Source organism: Salvelinus namaycush, chromosome 2 (assembly GCF_016432855.1).
Source record: "Salvelinus namaycush isolate Seneca chromosome 2, SaNama_1.0, whole genome shotgun sequence".
NCBI classification, from domain to species: Eukaryota; Metazoa; Chordata; class Actinopteri; order Salmoniformes; family Salmonidae; genus Salvelinus; species Salvelinus namaycush.
This window is the reverse complement of record NC_052308.1, coordinates 1367398-1385719: the sequence shown is the minus strand read 5'-3', so window position 1 is coordinate 1385719 and position 18322 is coordinate 1367398. Positions and strand designations below refer to the sequence as shown.

Here is an 18322-nt window from a genome sequence, read left to right as displayed (position 1 = left end):
AAGCACAGTGGCTAGGAAAAACTCCCTAGAAAGGCCAAAACCTAGGAAGAAACCTAGAGAGGAACCAGGCTATGAGGGGTGGCCAGTTCTCTTCTGGCTGTGCCGGGTGGAGATTATAACAGAACATGGCCAAGATGTTCAAATGTTCATAAATGACCAGCATGGTCAAATAATAATAATCACAGTAGTTATCGAGGGTTTAGCAAGTCAGCACCTCAGGAGTAAATGTCAGTTGGCTTTTCATAGCCGATCATTAAGAGTATCTCTACTGCTCCTCCTCCTGCAGGCTCCCTATTAATAAGGTAGTAACAAGACCATTCATGAGGTCTCTAAAACCCACAGATACTGGTTCAGACCATTGATGAAGTCTCTAAAACCCCCAGATACTGGTTCAGACCATTGATGAGGTCTCTAACCCACAGATACTGGTTCAGACCATTGATGAGGTCTCTAACCCACAGATACTGGTTCAGACCATTCATGAAGTCTCTAACCCACAGATAGTGGTTCAGACCATTCATGAAGTCTCTAAAACCCACAGATACTGGTTCAGACCATTCATGAGGTCTCTAACCCACAGATACTGGTTCAGACCATTGATGAGGTCTCTAACCCACAGATACTGGTTCAGACCATTCATGAAGTCTCTAAAACCCACAGATACTGGTTCAGACCATTCATGAGGTCTCTAACCCACAGATACTGGTTCAGACCATTCATGAAGTCTCTAAAACCCACAGATACTGGTTCAGACCATTCATGAAGTCTCTAAAACCCTCAGATACTGGTTCAGACCATTCATGAGGTCTCTAACCCACAGATACTGGTTCAGACCATTCATGAGGTCTCTAACCCACAGATACTGGTTCAGACCATTCATGAGGTCTATAAAACACGCAGATACTGGTTCAGACCATTCATGAAGTCTCTAACCCACAGATACTGGTTCAGACCATTCAGTGCTTTCAGGGTGCGTTCACTGTCATAGTGACAACTGCACATAATACTTCAGTGTAAATGTAGGCCTATTAATATAGTGACTATTTAAATGTAGCTGTTTAGCCTGCACATCTTCTACGTGGCGTTTGCGTGCCCTCGTGGCGTTTGCGTGCCCTCGTGGCGTTTGCGTGCCCTCGTGGCGTTTGCGTGCCCTCGTGGCGTTTGCGTGCCCTCGTGGCGTTTGCGTGCCCTCGTGGCGTTTGCGTGCCCTCGTGGCGTTTGCGTGCCCTCGTGGCGTTTGCGTGCCCTCGTGGCGTTTGCGTGCCCTCGAGGCGTTGTGATTTCCACCGGTCTATTACTTTGGGTCTTTTTCACTGTGCTCATCTCTATGTGCTGTGCAACTATTTGCAATGCACCAGTGCAACAATGTAATCATAACCGGCCAAAAGTGATCACCAACGCACACTCTCTCAACTTTCACCCGACATGCTTTTTCTATGCTGTAGGCCTGTTTTACATTCAGCAATTAACAAGAACGAGCATGTTTCTTTCTACGAATAGGCTATTAAGCCTTGTATAAAACATGATCAAAATACATTTCCTATAGCTTCCCTGTTATTCCACGAGAAGAGGAAAGGCCTATTGCGGAGAGGCTTCCTTAGCCTATAGCCTGTTGGCACGGGAACAGCGAGGCTAGTTCCCCGGGTGCCGAAGACGTGGATGTAGATTAAGACAGCATCCCACATCCCTCTGATTCTGAGGGGTTGGGTTCAATGCGAAAGACACATTTCAGTTGAAGGCATTCAGTTGGACAACTGACCAGGTTTCCCCCTTTCCAACTGACCAGGTTTCCCCCTTTCCAACTGACCAGGTTTCCCCCTTTCCAACTGACCAGGTTTCCCCCTTTCCAACTGACCAGGTTTCCCCCTTTCCAACTGACCAGGTTTCCCCCTTTCCAACTGACCAGGTTTCCCCCTTTTCCCTTTAGTGATGTGTAGCCGAAGTAAGAAGCTAAATATTAGCTAGATATTAACCTGTCACAATGCAAGAAAAACCAGTTAACAGATGATGAAATGTCAGATCTGTAGTGCGGTCCTCTGCGCTGTGTGGTCCCCGGGCGTACAAAGCTCCACTATTGGTTAAACCCAGTGTGGTCCCCGGGCGTACAAAGCTCCACTATTGGTTAAACCCAGTGTGGTCCCCAGGCCTACAAAGCTCCACTATTGGTTAAACCCAGTGTGGTCCCCGGGCGTACAAAGCTCCCCTATTGGTTAAACCCAGTGTGGTCCCCGGGCGTATAAAGCTCCCCTATTGGTTAAACCCAGTGTGGTCCCCAGGCCTACAAAGCTCCCCTATTGGTTAAACCCAGTGTGGTCCCCGGGCGTACAAAGCTCCCCTATTGGTTAAACCCAGTGTGGTCCCCGGGCGTACAAAGCTCCCCTATTGGTTAAACCCAGTGTGGTCCCCAGGCCTACAAAGCTCCACTATTGGTTAAACCCAGTGTGGTCCCCGGGCGTACAAAGCTCCACTATTGGTTAAACCCAGGCCTATGTTCTTAGACCATGACATTCTACCTAGGCTACAATAACACAGTGCAATGAGGAATGTATTGTTTTCAAGTGAATACACAATTACTGTCAATACGCTGTAAACTGATGCAGGATCATTCGAATAACCACTCACACATCTTGTTTGGTTTCATGCTGAACTGCCTACAGCCAAGTCATGCAACCATTCGGATCAGTCTGGGTCCGTTTTCACTAGGCCTGGTCACGCAACCATTCGGATCAGTCTGGGTCCGTTCTCACTAGGCCTGGTCACGCAACCATTCGGATCGGTCTGCGTCCGTTCTCACTAGGCCTGGTCACGCAACCATTCGGATCAGTCTGTGTCCGTTCTCACTAGGCCTGGTCACGCAACCATTCGGATCAGTCTGGGTCCGTTCTCACTAGGCCTGGTCATGCAACCATTCGGATGAGTCTGGGTCTGTTCTCACTAGGCCTGGTCACGCAACAATTCGGATCAGTCTGGGTCCGTTCTCACTAGGCCTGGTCACGCAACCATTCGGATCAGTCTGGGTCCGTTCTCACTAGGCCTGGTCGCGCAACCATTCGGATCAGTCTGGGTCCGTTCTCACTAGGCCTGGTCACGCAACCATTCGGATCAGTCTGGGTCCGTTCTCACTAGGCCTGGTCGCGCAACCATTCGGATCAGTCTGCGTCCGTTCTCACTAGGCCTGGTCGCGCAACCATTCTGATCAGTCTGGGTCCGTTCTCACTTGGCCTGGTCACGCAACCATTCGGATCAGTCTGGGTCCGTTCTCACTAGGCCTGGTCGCGCAACCATTCGGATCAGTCTGCGTCCGTTCTCACTAGGCCTGGTAACGCAACCATTCTGATCAGTCTGGGTCCGTTCTCACTAGGCCTGGTAACGCAACCATTCGGATCAGTCTGGGTCCGTTCTCACTAGGCCTGGTCACGCAACCATTCGGATCAGTCTGCGTCCGTTCTCACTAGGCCTGGTCACGCAACCATTCGGATCAGTCTGCGTCCGTTCTCACTAGGCCTGGTCGCGCAACCATTCGGATCAGTCTGCGTCCGTTCTCACTAGGCCTGGTCACGCAACCATTCGGATCAGTCTGGGTCCATTCTCACTAGGCCTGGTAACGCAACCATTCGGATCAGTCTGGGTCCGTTCTCACTAGGCCTGGTCACGCAACCATTCGGATCAGTCTGGGTCCGTTCTCACTAGGCCTGGTCGCGCAACCATTCGGATCAGTCTGGGTCCGTTCTCACTAGGCCTGGTCGCGCAACCATTCGGATCAGTCTGGGTCCGTTCTCACTAGGCCTGGTCGCGTAACCATTCGGATCAGTCTGGGTCCGTTGTCACTAGGCCTGGTCGCGCAACCATTCGGATCAGTCTGGGTCCGTTCTCACTAGGCCTGGTCACGCAACCATTCGGATCAGTCTGGGTCCGTTCTCACTAGGCCTGGTCACGCAACCATTCGGATCAGTCTGGGTCCGTTCTCACTAGGCCTGCTCATGCAACCATTCGGATCAGTCTGGGTCCGTTCTGCTCTCCCCAGGCTGAGTGGTCACCCTCCCAAGCCCCAGATTCAAGGTCCAAAAACGACCATATTTTAGGGCCAACAAAATGTATCCTACCCAGGCTACAACAACACAATGTACTGAAGAATGTTAGAATCATTTTCAAGCGAGAACAAAACTCTAGGCTGGAAACGGCAGTGAATATCCCATGTCATTAGAATAAGTCTGGTGAGTTGAACGCATATTCATTTAGAAATAAGTGCATCTAGATTGCCTGATTGGGCAACCAATCGGATCGGTTATGGGGTTTTTCTCAGCAGTTTAGCCTAAAAAAGGTCCAGGCACATCAGCAGGAGAATAATATGGTGTTATCAGCTAACAGAAACATGCTAATGCAGGGATTTCTACAGTCCCATACTCATTAAAACAATGCATTAGCATGGAGGAAGTTGTATCCGTTGTTTCCACGTTTGGCTTCCGTGTTTTAAAAGCGTTAGAAAATGAGGTGGATTGAACAGGTAAGTCAGTCTCACCTCAACCTCTGACAGCTTCCTGGCCACCTCTATCTTCTCTTGTAGGACCCTCCTCAGGGACTCTTTGGCAGTAATCTCATAGTTGAATTTGTCTTCCTGCAGAGTTACCAGCTCGTTACGCATCCCATCCTCTGTTTGGTTCTGAAGAGAAAGAGAGGGAGAGAGAAATAGAGCGAGAGAGAGAAAGACGTCCCAAGTTTCATCATTGCGCTTGATGGTTTTTGCGACTGCACTTGAATAAACTTTCCTCAACACTTTTTTGGTTACTACATGATTCCATGTGTGTTATTTCATAGTTTTGATGTCTTCACTATTATTCTACAATGTAGAAAAAATTTAAAATAAAGAAAAACCGATGAATGAGTAGGTGTGGCTACATTTTTGACAGGTACAATTTAAAATCAATTTCAGGTAAGGCTGTAACGTAACAAAATGTGTAGAATTCAAGGGGTCTGAATACTTTCCAAATGCACTGTACACACTGTACATACATACATACTGAACAAAAATATTAAAGCGACAATTTCAACGATATTACTGATTTAGTTCATATAAAGAAATCAGTCAATTCATTAGGCCTTAATCTATGGATTGGCCCTGGAAGGCCTTGATAATCCATTCACCTGACAGGTGTGGCATATCTTGGCAAAGGAGAAATGCTCAATAACAGGGATGTAAACACATTTGGGGCAAAAATTTGAGAGAAATACATTTTGTGCATCTGAAAAAAAAAATCTGGGATTTTTTATTTCAGCTCATGAAACATCGGACCAAAACTTTACATGTTGCGTTTATATTTTTGTTCAGTATATATTGTCTTGGTCAGACTTATTTTAAAATGTTCTTACTTCAGAGAAGGTATTTATAATTGAAATGTTCTTACTTTAGAGTAGGACTGCAGCTGGTTGCCCATCACCTCTAGTCTGGAGAGAAGCCGGTCCTCATCTATCAGAGCCTAGCAGAGAGAGAGAGATCGGTCAGTACACCATAACCATACATAACCTTAAACACCATAACCATACATACATAACCATAACCAGACATAACCTTACATAACCATAACCACCAAAACCATAAACACCATAAACACCATAACCAGACATAACCATAAACAGACATAACCAGACATAACCATAAACACCATAACCAGACATAACCATAAACAGACATAACCATAAACAGACATAACCATAAACAGACATAACCATAAACACCATAACCACCATAACCACCATAACCATAAACACCATAACCAGACATAACCATAAACACCATAACCACCATAACCACCATAACCATAAACACCATAACCAGACATAACCATAACACCATAACCATAACACCAGAAGTACATAGAGAAGCCAAATAGAACAAGTAGTCAGACAGGAGGGGGCTTGTTTCTAATTTTAATGTTTTGATTCCATCCGAAATACATAACATGACTGAATTCTTTATCGAGTTTACCTCCCAGTTTGGAAAAATGTGTTGTGGTATTGTGTAGAAAGATATGACTTTACAATTAAAATGGCTGAACATTGAATTCAGTGTGTTGTTTTGGACATTGTCTAGGCCGATATGTAAGAGAACGTAGAGCCTTTAACCTGTCTTCTCTTGAGATTAAAGCCCAGTGCAGTCAAAGATGTGATTCTCCAGTGTTTTACATACACTATGTGGCCAAAAGTATGTGGACAGCTGCTCGTCGAACATCTCATTCCAAAATCATGGCCATTACTATTTAGTTGGTCCCTCTTTGCTGCTATAACAGCCTCCAGTCTTATGGGAAGGCTTTCCACTAGATGTTGGAACATTGCTGCTATAACAGCCTCCACTCTTCTGGGAAGGCTTTCCACTAGATGTTGGAACATTGCCGCTATAACAGCCTCCACTCTTCTGGGAAGGCTTTCCACTAGATGTTGGAACATTGCTGCTATAACAGCCTCCACTCTTCTGGGAAGGCTTTCCACTAGATGTTGGAACATTGCTGCTATAACAGCCTCCACTCTTCTGGGAAGGCTTTCCACTAGATGTTGGAACATTGCTGCTATAACAGCCTCCACTCTTCTGGGAAGGCTTTCCACTAGATGATGGAACATTGCTGCTATAACAGCCTCCACTCTTCTGGGAAGGCTTTTCACTAGATGTTGGAACATTGCTGCTATAACAGCCTCCACTCTTCAGGGAAGGCTTTCCACTAGATGTTGGAACATTGCTGCTGTAACAGCCTCCACTCTTCTGGGAAGGCTTTCCACTAGATGTTGGAACATTGCTGCTATAACAGCCTCCACTCTTCTGGGAAGGCTTTCCACTAGATGTTGGAACATTGCTGCTATAACAGCCTCCACTCTTCTGGGAAGGCTTTCCACTAGATGTTGGAACATTGCTGTGGGGACTTGCTTCCATTCAGCCACAAGAGCATTAGTGAGGTCGGGGCACTGATGTTGGGCGATTAGGTCTGGCTCGCAGCCGGCGTTCCAATTCATCCCAAAGGTGTTAGATGGGGTTGAGGTCAAGGCTCTGTGCAGGTCAGTCAAGTTCTTCCACACCGATCTCGACAAACCATTTCTGTATGGACCTCGCTTTGTGCACGGGGGCATTGTCATGCTGAAACAGGAAAGGGCCTTCCCCAAACTGATGTCACAAAGTTGGGAGCACAGAATCGTCTAGAATGTCATTGTATTCTGTAACGTTAAGATTTCCCTAAACTGAAGGAGGATAGAATTATGGTTAGATTTGCCAAATGAGAGCGAGGGAGAGATTTTCACGCGTCTCTGTGTGTGGAGTAAAGGTGTTCTCTAATTTTTTCCCCTCTGGTTGCACATTTAACATGCTGACAGAAACTTGGTATAACTGATTTGAGTTCCCCTGCGTTAAAGTCCCCGGCCACTAGGAGCGCCACTTCTGGATGAGCGTTTTCCTGTTTGCTTATGGCGGAATACAGCTCATTGATTGCGGTCTTAATGCCAGCCTCTGACTGTGGTGGTATGTAAACAGCTACTAAATACAGATGAAAACTCTCTAGGTAGGTAGTGTGGTCTACAGCTTATCATGAGATACTCTACCTCAGGCGAGCAAAACCTTGAGACTTCCTTAGATATCGTGCACCAGCTGTTGTTTACAAAAATGCATAGGCCCCCGCCCCTTCTCTTACCAGAAGCTGCTGTTCTGTCCTGCCGATAGAGTGTATAACCCGTCGCTCATCAACAAATCGGTGAAACATAAGATATTACAGTTAATGTCCTGTTGGTAGAATATACGTGCTTTCAGTTCGTCCCATTTGATTTCTAGCGATTGAACGTTAGCTAGCAGAACTCGTTGTCTTATCCTCACAAGGCATCCTGATCTCTTTCCGCAAAACCTACGTTTCCTTTTTCAGCGAATCACGGAGATCTGGGCCTGGTGTCCGTAGTATATACCTTGCATCCGACTCATCGAAGAACAACTCCTCGTCCCGAGGTGAGTAATCCCAGTTCTGATGTCCAGAAGCTCTTTTTCGGTCTTAAGTGACGGTAGCAGCAACATTATGTATGATTTAGCCGCGTCAGAAAACAGAGCATTTAGCCGCGTCAGAAAACAGAGCATTTAGCCGCGTCAGAAAACAGAGCATTTAGCCGCGTCAGAAAACAATTAGGATAAGAATATGTAGACGTGTAAGAAAAAGGATTTCTACTCATCGTTACCACTTCCATTACATGGGACGTACAAATTCACGCAAATCATGCTCTCCTCTGTGTAAGGAAATGCAACTGCGTTTTACAAAGCAGTGAAAGGTCAGTTGTGGTGTAGATTCAGTAGCTGTGAAGGCTGGTTACAACACGGGGCTGGTTACAACACGGGGCTGGTTACAACACGGGGCTGGTCACAACACGGGGCTGGTTACAACACGGGGCTGGTTACAACACGGGGCTGGTCACAACACGGGGCTGGTCACAACACGGGGCTGGTCACAACACGGGGCTGGTCACAACACGGGGCTGGTTACAACACGGGGCTGGTTACAACACGGGGCTGGTCACAACACGGGGCTGGTCACAACACGGGGCTGGTCACAACACGGGGCTGGTCACAACACGGGGCTGGTCACAACACGGGGCTGGTCACAACACGGGGCTGGTCACAACACGGGGCTGGTCACAACACGGGGCTGGTCACAACACGGGGCTGGTCACAACACGGGGCTGGTCACAACACGGGGCTGGTTACAACACGGGGCTGGTTACAACACGGGGCTGGTTACAACACGGGGCTGGTTAGGTTACAACACGGGGCTGGTTACAACACGGGGCTGGTTACAACACGGGGCTGGTTACAACACGGGGCTGGTTACAACACGGGGCTGGTTACAACACGGGGCTGGTTACAACACGGGGCTGGTTACAACACGGGGCTGGTTACAACACGGGGCTGGTTACAACACGGGGCTGGTTACAACACGGGGCTGGTCACAACACGGGGCTGGTCACAACACGGGGCTGGTCACAACACGGGGCTGGTTACAACACGGGGCTGGTTACAACACAGGGCTGGTTACAACACAGGGCTGGTCACAACACAGGGCTGGTCACAACACGGGGCTGGTTACAACACGGGGCTGGTTACAACACAGGGCTGGTTACAACACAGGGCTTAAGTATCAGGGTCTGGTGGTACTGCTAACTACTCAGGACCACATATTGGCACTGGAGGCAGTGGTTACATCCTTTTCCGCCAACTTCCTGTGTTCCGCCAACATCCCTCTAATCTATTAGTTAATTCATCTCACCATTTTAACCTATATCTGTCAATAAAAATAAAATAAAAATCTGTACCTGCCAGCTGCTCTCTGAAGACTCCTGTGTGGTGGCCAGTAGGGTTAGGGTGGTAGTGTATAGTAACTACCTGCCAGCTGCTCTCTGAAGCCTCCTGTGTGGTGGCCAGTAGGGTTAGGGCGGTAGTGTATAGTAACTACCTGCCAGCTGCTCTCTGAAGCCTCCTGTGTGGTGGCCAGTAGGGTTAGGGTGGTAGTGTATAGTAACTACCTGCCAGCTGCTCTCTGAAGCCTCCTGTGTGGTGGCCAGTAGGGTTAGGGTGGTAGTGTATAGTAACTACCTGCCAGCTGCTCTCTGAAGCCTCCTGTGTGGTGGCCAGTAGGGTTAGGGTGGTAGTGTATAGTAACTACCTGCCAGCTGCTCTCTGAAGACTCCTGTGTGGTGGCCAGTAGGGTTAGGGTGGTAGTGTATAGTAACTACCTGCCAGCTGCTCTCTGAAGACTCCTGTGTGGTGGCCAGTAGGGTTAGGGTGGTAGTGTATAGTAACTACCTGCCAGCTGCTCTCTGAAGCCTCCTGTGTGGTGGCCAGTAGGGTTAGGGCGGTGGTGTATAGTAACTACCTGCCAGCTGCTCTCTGAAGCCTCCTGTGTGGTGGCCAGTAGGGTTAGGGTGGTAGTGTATAGTAACTACCTGCCAGCTGCTCTCTGAAGCCTCCTGTGTGGTGGCCAGTAGGGTTAGGGCGGTGGTGTATAGTAACTACCTGCCAGCTGCTCTCTGAAGCCTCCTGTGTGGTGGCCAGTAGGGTTAGGGTGGTAGTGTATAGTAACTACCTGCCAGCTGCTCTCTGAAGCCTCCTGTGTGGTGGCCAGTAGGGTTAGGGTGGTAGTGTATAGTAACTACCTGCCAGCTGCTCTCTGAAGCCTCCTGTGTGGTGGCCAGTAGGGTTAGGGTGGTAGTGTATAGTAACTACCTGCCAGCTGCTCTCTGAAGCCTCCTGTGTGGTGGCCAGTAGGGTTAGGGTGGTAGTGTATAGTAACTACCTGCCAGCTGCTCTCTGAAGACTCCTGTGTGGTGGCCAGTAGGGTTAGGGCGGTAGTGTATAGTAACTACCTGCCAGCTGCTCTCTGAAGACTCCTGTGTGGTGGCCAGTAGGGTTAGGGTGGTAGTGTATAGTAACTACCTGCCAGCTGCTCTCTGAAGCCTCCTGTGTGGTGGCCAGTAGGGTTAGGGTGGTAGTGTATAGTAACTACCTGCCAGCTGCTCTCTGAAGCCTCCTGTGTGGTGGCCAGTAGGGTTAGGGTGGTAGTGTATAGTAACTACCTGCCAGCTGCTCTCTGAAGCCTCCTGTGTGGTGGCCAGTAGGGTTAGGGTGGTAGTGTATAGTAACTACCTGCCAGCTGCTCTCTGAAGCCTCCTGTGTGGTGGCCAGGAGGGTTAGGGTGGTAGTGTATAGTAACTACCTGCCAGCTGCTCTCTGAAGCCTCCTGTGTGGTGGCCAGTAGGGTTAGGGTGGTAGTGTATAGTAACTACCTGCCAGCTGCTCTCTGAAGCCTCCTGTGTGGTGGCCAGTAGGGTTAGGGTGGTAGTGTATAGTAACTACCTGCCAGCTGCTCTCTGAAGACTCCTGTGTGGTGGCCAGTAGGGTTAGGGTGGTAGTGTATAGTAACTACCTGCCAGCTGCTCTCTGAAGCCTCCTGTGTGGTGGCCAGTAGGGTTAGGGTGGTAGTGTATAGTAACTACCTGCCAGCTGCTCTCTGAAGACTCCTGTGTGGTGGCCAGTAGGGTTAGGGTGGTAGTGTATAGTAACTACCTGCCAGCTGCTCTCTGAAGACTCCTGTGTGGTGGCCAGTAGGGTTAGGGCGGTAGTGTATAGTAACTACCTGCCAGCTGCTCTCTGAAGACTCCTGTGTGGTGGCCAGTAGGGTTAGGGTGGTAGTGTATAGTAACTACCTGCCAGCTGCTCTCTGAAGACTCCTGTGTGGTGGCCAGTAGGGTTAGGGTGGTAGTGTATAGTAACTACCTGCCAGCTGCTCTCTGAAGCCTCCTGTGTGGTGGCCAGTAGGGTTAGGGCGGTAGTGTATAGTAACTACCTGCCAGCTGCTCTCTGAAGCCTCCTGTGTGGTGGCCAGTAGGGTTAGGGCGGTAGTGTATAGTAACTACCTGCCAGCTGCTCTCTGAAGACTCCTGTGTGGTGGCCAGTAGGGTTAGGGCGGTAGTGTATAGTAACTACCTGCCAGCTGCTCTCTGAAGACTCCTGTGTGGTGGCCAGTAGGGTTAGGGTGGTAGTGTATAGTAACTACCTGCCAGCTGCTCTCTGAAGCCTCCTGTGTGGTGGCCAGTAGGGTTAGGGTGGTAGTGTATAGTAACTACCTGCCAGCTGCTCTCTGAAGACTCCTGTGTGGTGGCCAGTAGGGTTAGGGTGGTAGTGTATAGTAACTACCTGCCAGCTGCTCTCTGAAGCCTCCTGTGTGGTGGCCAGTAGGGTTAGGGTGGTAGTGTATAGTAACTACCTGCCAGCTGCTCTCTGAAGCCTCCTGTGTGGTGGCCAGTAGGGTTAGGGTGGTAGTGTATAGTAACTACCTGCAAGCTGCTCTCTGAAGCCTCCTGTGTGGTGGCCAGTAGGGTTAGGGTGGTAGTGTATAGTAACTACCTGCCAGCTGCTCTCTGAAGCCTCCTGTGTGGTGGCCAGTAGGGTTAGGGTGGTAGTGTATAGTAACTACCTGCCAGCTGCTCTCTGAAGCCTCCTGTGTGGTGGCCAGTAGGGTTAGGGTGGTAGTGTATAGTAACTACCTGCCAGCTGCTCTCTGAAGCCTCCTGTGTGGTGGCCAGTAGGGTTAGGGTGGTAGTGTATAGTAACTACCTGCCAGCTGCTCTCTGAAGCCTCCTGTGTGGTGGCCAGTAGGGTTAGGGTGGTAGTGTATAGTAACTACCTGCCAGCTGCTCTCTGAAGCCTCCTGTGTGGTGGCCAGTAGGGTTAGGGTGGTAGTGTATAGTAACTACCTGCCAGCTGCTCTCTGAAGCCTCCTGTGTGGTGGCCAGTAGGGTTAGGGTGGTAGTGTATAGTAACTACCTGCCAGCTGCTCTCTGAAGACTCCTGTGTGGTGGCCAGTAGGGTTAGGGTGGTAGTGTATAGTAACTACCTGCCAGCTGCTCTCTGAAGACTCCTGTGTGGTGGCCAGTAGGGTTAGGGTGGTAGTGTATAGTAACTACCTGCCAGCTGCTCTCTGAAGCCTCCTGTGTGGTGGCCAGTAGGGTTAGGGTGGTAGTGTATAGTAACTACCTGCCAGCTGCTCTCTGAAGACTCCTGTGTGGTGGCCAGTAGGGTTAGGGTGGTAGTGTATAGTAACTACCTGCCAGCTGCTCTCTGAAGACTCCTGTGTGGTGGCCAGTAGGGTTAGGGTGGTAGTGTATAGTAACTACCTGCCAGCTGCTCTCTGAAGCCTCCTGTGTGGTGGCCAGTAGGGTTAGGGTGGTAGTGTATAGTAACTACCTGCCAGCTGCTCTCTGAAGCCTCCTGTGTGGTGGCCAGTAGGGTTAGGGTGGTAGTGTATAGTAACTACCTGCCAGCTGCTCTCTGAAGCCTCCTGTGTGGTGGCCAGTAGGGTTAGGGTGGTAGTGTATAGTAACTACCTGCCAGCTGCTCTCTGAAGACTCCTGTGTGGTGGCCAGTAGGGTTAGGGTGGTAGTGTATAGTAACTACCTGCCAGCTGCTCTCTGAAGCCTCCTGTGTGGTGGCCAGTAGGGTTAGGGTGGTAGTGTATAGTAACTACCTGCCAGCTGCTCTCTGAAGCCTCCTGTGTGGTGGCCAGGAGGGTTAGGGTGGTAGTGTATAGTAACTACCTGCCAGCTGCTCTCTGAAGCCTCCTGTGTGGTGGCCAGTAGGGTTAGGGTGGTAGTGTATAGTAACTACCTGCCAGCTGCTCTCTGAAGACTCCTGTGTGGTGGCCAGTAGGGTTAGGGTGGTAGTGTATAGTAACTACCTGCCAGCTGCTCTCTGAAGACTCCTGTGTGGTGGCCAGTAGGGTTAGGGTGGTAGTGTATAGTAACTACCTGCCAGCTGCTCTCTGAAGCCTCCTGTGTGGTGGCCAGTAGGGTTAGGGTGGTAGTGTATAGTAACTACCTGCCAGCTGCTCTCTGAAGACTCCTGTGTGGTGGCCAGTAGGGTTAGGGCGGTAGTGTATAGTAACTACCTGCCAGCTGCTCTCTGAAGCCTCCTGTGTGGTGGCCAGTAGGGTTAGGGCGGTAGTGTATAGTAACTACCTGCCAGCTGCTCTCTGAAGACTCCTGTGTGGTGGCCAGTAGGGTTAGGGCGGTAGTGTATAGTAACTACCTGCCAGCTGCTCTCTGAAGACTCCTGTGTGGTGGCCAGTAGGGTTAGGGCGGTAGTGTATAGTAACTACCTGCCAGCTGCTCTCTGAAGCCTCCTGTGTGGTGGCCAGTAGGGTTAGGGTGGTAGTGTATAGTAACTACCTGCCAGCTGCTCTCTGAAGACTCCTGTGTGGTGGCCAGTAGGGTTAGGGTGGTAGTGTATAGTAACTACCTGCCAGCTGCTCTCTGAAGCCTCCTGTGTGGTGGCCAGTAGGGTTAGGGTGGTAGTGTATAGTAACTACCTGCCAGCTGCTCTCTGAAGCCTCCTGTGTGGTGGCCAGTAGGGTTAGGGTGGTAGTGTATAGTAACTACCTGCCAGCTGCTCTCTGAAGCCTCCTGTGTGGTGGCCAGTAGGGTTAGGGTGGTAGTGTATAGTAACTACCTGCCAGCTGCTCTCTGAAGCCTCCTGTGTGGTGGCCAGTAGGCACTGCAGCGTTGCCAACTTCTGTTCCAACATCTGCTCCCTGTGTAGGGCCTCCTGCCAGGGGGAGGGAGAGCGAGAGGAGAGGAAGGGAGAGCGAAGAGAGAGAGAGATGGGAAGAGAGAGATAGAGAGAGAGGGGACGGGCCAAGGGTAGAGAGGGGACGGGCCAAGGGGGGAGGAGGGGAGAGCGGGCCAAGGGGAGAGCGGGGCGAGAGGGCGGAGGGGAGAGCGGGGCGAGAGGGCGGAGGGGAGAGCGGGGCGAGAGGGCGGAGGGGAGAGCGGGGCGAGAGGGCGGAGGGGAGAGAGAGAGAGAGGGGACGGGCAGAGGGGAGAGAGAGAGAGAGGGGACGGGCAGAGGGGAGAGAGAGAGAGAGGGGACGGGCCGAGGGTAGAGAGGGGACAGGCCAAGGGGGGCGGAGGGGAGAGAGAGAGAGAGGGGAGAGCGGGCCGAGGGGGGCGGAGGGGAGAGCGGGCCGAGGGGAGAGCGGGCCGAGGGGGGCGGAGGGGAGAGCGGGGCGAGGGGGGCGGAGGGGAGAGCGGGGCGAGGGGGGCGGAGGGGAGAGCGGGGCGAGGGGGGCGGAGGGGAGAGCGGGGCGAGGGGAGCAGAGGGGAGAGCGGGGCGAGGGGGGCGGAGGGGAGAGCGGGGCGAGGGGGGCGGAGGGGAGAGCGGGGCGAGGGGGGCGGAGGGGAGAGCGGGGCGAGGGGAGCGGAGGGGAGAGCGGGGCGAGGGGGGCGGAGGGGAGAGCGGGCCGAGGGGGGCGGAGGGGAGAGCGGGGCGGAGGGGAGAGCGGAGAGGGAGGGTTAGGGCTATTTGCAAGAGATAAGGAGTAATCAGGAAGTCCTATTTTATGACATTAACACCAGATTACATATTTCGCCTGTCATGCCGTGTGGTTACGGAAAGGGAGAGAACTGGAAAGAAGTTTTAAATAGGACACATTGAGGAACTACTGACCTTCTCAATGGATGTAAAAACACACTTTGTTTACTTCCTTTTTGAGGCAAAGATAAAATTACTTTGAGAAGCTCCACAGTGAGTTAAAACAATCAGAAATATAAAATGTGCCCATTTGGGGATCTGATACTAGGCCTAGCTCTATGCATAATCAGGCCAGGTAGCCGAGCTCTATGCATAATCTGGCCAGGCAGCCGAGCTCTATGCATAATCAGGCCAGGTAGCCGAGCTCTATGCATAATCTGGCCAGGCAGCCGAGCTCTATGCATAATCAGGCCAGGCAGCCGAGCTCTATGCATAATCAGGCCAGGTAGCCGAGCTCTATGCATAATCAGGCCAGGTAGCCTAGCTCTATGCATAATCAGGTCAGGTAGCCTAGGCCTAGCTCTACGCATAATCAGGCCAGGTAGCCTAGCTCTATGCATAATCAGGTCAGGTAGCCTAGCTCTATGCATAATCAGGCCAGGCAGCCGAGCTCTATGCATAATCAGGTCAGGTAGCCTAGCTCTACGCATAATCAGGTCAGGCAGCCGAGCTCTATGCATAATCAGGCCAGGCAGCCGAGCTCTATGCATAATCAGGTCAGGTAGCCTAGCTCTACGCATAATCAGGTCAGGTAGCCTAGCTCTATGCATAATCAGGCCAGGCAGCCGAGCTCTATGCATAATCAGGTCAGGTAGCCTAGCTCTACGCATAATCAGGTCAGGCAGCCTAGGCCTAGCTCTATGCATAATCAGGTCAGGTAGCCTAGCTCTATGCATAATCAGGTCAGGCAGCCTAGGCCTAGCTCTATGCATAATCAGGTCAGGTAGCCGAGCTCTATGCATAATCAGGCCAGGCAGCCGAGCTCTATGCATAATCAGGTCAGGTAGCCTAGCTCTATGCATAATCAGGTCAGGTAGCCTAGCTCTATGCATAATCAGGTCAGGTAGCCTAGCTCTACGCATAATCAGGTCAGGCAGCCTAGGCCTAGCTCTATGCATAATCAGGTCAGGTAGCCTAGCTCTATGCATAATCAGGTCAGGTAGCCTAGCTCTACGCATAATCAGGTCAGGCAGCCTAGGCCTAGCTCTATGCATAATCAGGTCAGGTAGCCTAGCTCTATGCATAATCAGGTCAGGCAGCCTAGGCCTAGCTCTATGCATAATCAGGTCAGGTAGCCTAGCTCTATGCATAATCAGGTCAGGTAGCCTAGCTCTATGCATAATCAGGTCAGGTAGCCTAGCTCTATGCATAATCAGGTCAGGTAGCCGAGCTCTATGCATAATCAGGTCAGGTAGCCTAGGCCTAGCTCTATGCATAATCAGGTCAGGTAGCCTAGCTCTATGCATAATCAGGTCAGGTAGCCGAGCTCTATGCATAATCAGGTCAGGTAGCCTAGCTCTATGCATAATCAGGTCAGGTAGCCTAGCTCTACGCATAATCAGGTCAGGTAGCCTAGCTCTACGCATAATCAGGTCAGGTAGCCTAGCTCTATGCATAATCAGGCCATGTAGCCTAGCTCTATGCATAATCAGGCCAGGCAGCCGAGCTCTATGCATAATCAGGTCAGGTAGCCTAGCTCTATGCATAATCTGGCCAGGCAGCCGAGCTCTATGCATAATCAGGTCAGGTAGCCTAGCTCTACGCATAATCAGGTCAGGTAGCCTAGCTCTATGCATAATCAGGCCATGTAGCCTAGCTCTATGCATAATCAGGCCAGGCAGCCTAGGCCTAGCTCTATGCATAATCAGGTCAGGTAGCCTAGCTCTATGCATAATCAGGTCAGGTAGCCTAGGCCTAGCTCTATGCATAATCAGGTCAGGTAGCCTAGCTCTATGCATAATCAGGTCAGGTAGCCTAGCTCTATGCATAATCAGGTCAGGTAGCCTAGCTCTACGCATAATCAGGTCAGGCAGTCGAGCTCTATGCATAATCAGGTCAGGTAGCCTAGATCTATGCATAATCAGACCAGGTAGCCTAGCTCTATGCATAATCAGGTCAGGCAGTCGAGCTCTATGCATAATCAGGCCAGGTAGCCTAGCTCTACGCATAATCAGGTCAGGTAGCCTAGGCCTAGCTCTACGCATAATCAGGTCAGGTAGCCTAGCTCTATGCATAATCAGGTCAGGTAGCCTAGGCCTAGCTCTACGCATAATCAGGTCAGGCAGCCGAGCTCTATGCATAATCAGGTCAGGTAGCCTAGCTCTATGCATAATCAGGTCAGGTAGCCTAGCTCTACGCATAATCAGGTCAGGTAGCCTAAGCCTAGCTCTATGCATAATCAGGTCAGGTAGCCTAGCTCTATGCATAATCAGGTCAGGTAGCCTAGCTCTATGCATAATCAGGTCAGGTAGCCTAGGCCTAGCTCTATGCATAATCAGGTCAGGTAGCCTAGCTCTATGCATAATCAGGTCAGGTAGCCTAGCTCTATGCATACTCAGGTCAGGTAGCCTAGCTCTATGCATAATCAGGTCAGGTAGCCTAGGCCTAGCTCTATGCATAATCAGGTCAGGTAGCCTAGCTCTATGCATAATCAGGTCAGGCAGCCTAGCTCTACGCATAATCAGGTCAGGTAGCCTAGCTCTATGCATAATCAGGTCAGGTAGCCTAGCTCTATGCATAATCAGGTCAGGTAGCCTAGGCCTAGCTCTATGCATAATCAGGTCAGGTAGCCTAGCTCTATGCATAATCAGGTCAGGTAGCCTAGGCCTAGCTCTATGCATAATCAGGTCAGGTAGCCTAGCTCTATGCATAATCAGGTCAGGTAGCCTAGCTCTATGCATAATCAGGTCAGGTAGCCTAGGCCTAGCTCTATGCATAATCAGGTCAGGTAGCCTAGGCCTAGCTCTATACATAATCAGGTCAGGTAGCCTAGGCCTAGCTCTATGCATAATCAGGTCAGGTAGCCTAGGCCTAGCTCTATGCATAATCAGGTCAGGTAGCCTAGGCCTAGCTCTATGCATAATCAGGTCAGGTAGCCTAGGCCTAGCTCTATGCATAATCAGGTCAGGTAGCCTAGGCCTAGCTCTATGCATAATCAGGTCAGGTAGCCTAGCTCTATGCATAATCAGGTCAGGTAGCCTAGCTCTATGCATAATCAGGTCAGGTAGCCTAGGCCTAGCTCTATGCATAATCAGGTGCATGTCCTCACTCAAGATTGACATGAGCGCTCAAAAAACAAAAGACAATGAATAAATGGACAACTCCAATATATGTAATATATAATAATACGTAGGGTCCAGTCAGTATAATAATACGTAGGGTCCGGTCAGTATAATAATACGTAGGGTCCGGTCAGTATAATAATACGTAGGGTCCGGTCAGTATATA

The 18322-nt window shown here is 50.5% G+C and overlaps 1 protein-coding gene across 1 annotated transcript in view; it reads right to left on the bottom strand.

Moving 5' to 3' along the window:
* The window catches only part of LOC120020108 (sarcolemmal membrane-associated protein-like), a 93228-nt gene that overhangs the window by 62411 nt on the left and 12495 nt on the right, over positions 1-18322 (bottom strand). Inside the window, exons 2-5 of the mRNA XM_038963558.1 lie at positions 14504-14862; positions 14015-14110; positions 5403-5474; positions 4520-4660 (exon numbers count right to left, since the gene is read on the bottom strand). Coding sequence (XP_038819486.1) covers positions 4520-4660; positions 5403-5474; positions 14015-14110; positions 14504-14862 — 668 coding nt within the window. The remainder of the gene's footprint in view (positions 1-4519; positions 4661-5402; positions 5475-14014; positions 14111-14503; positions 14863-18322) is intronic.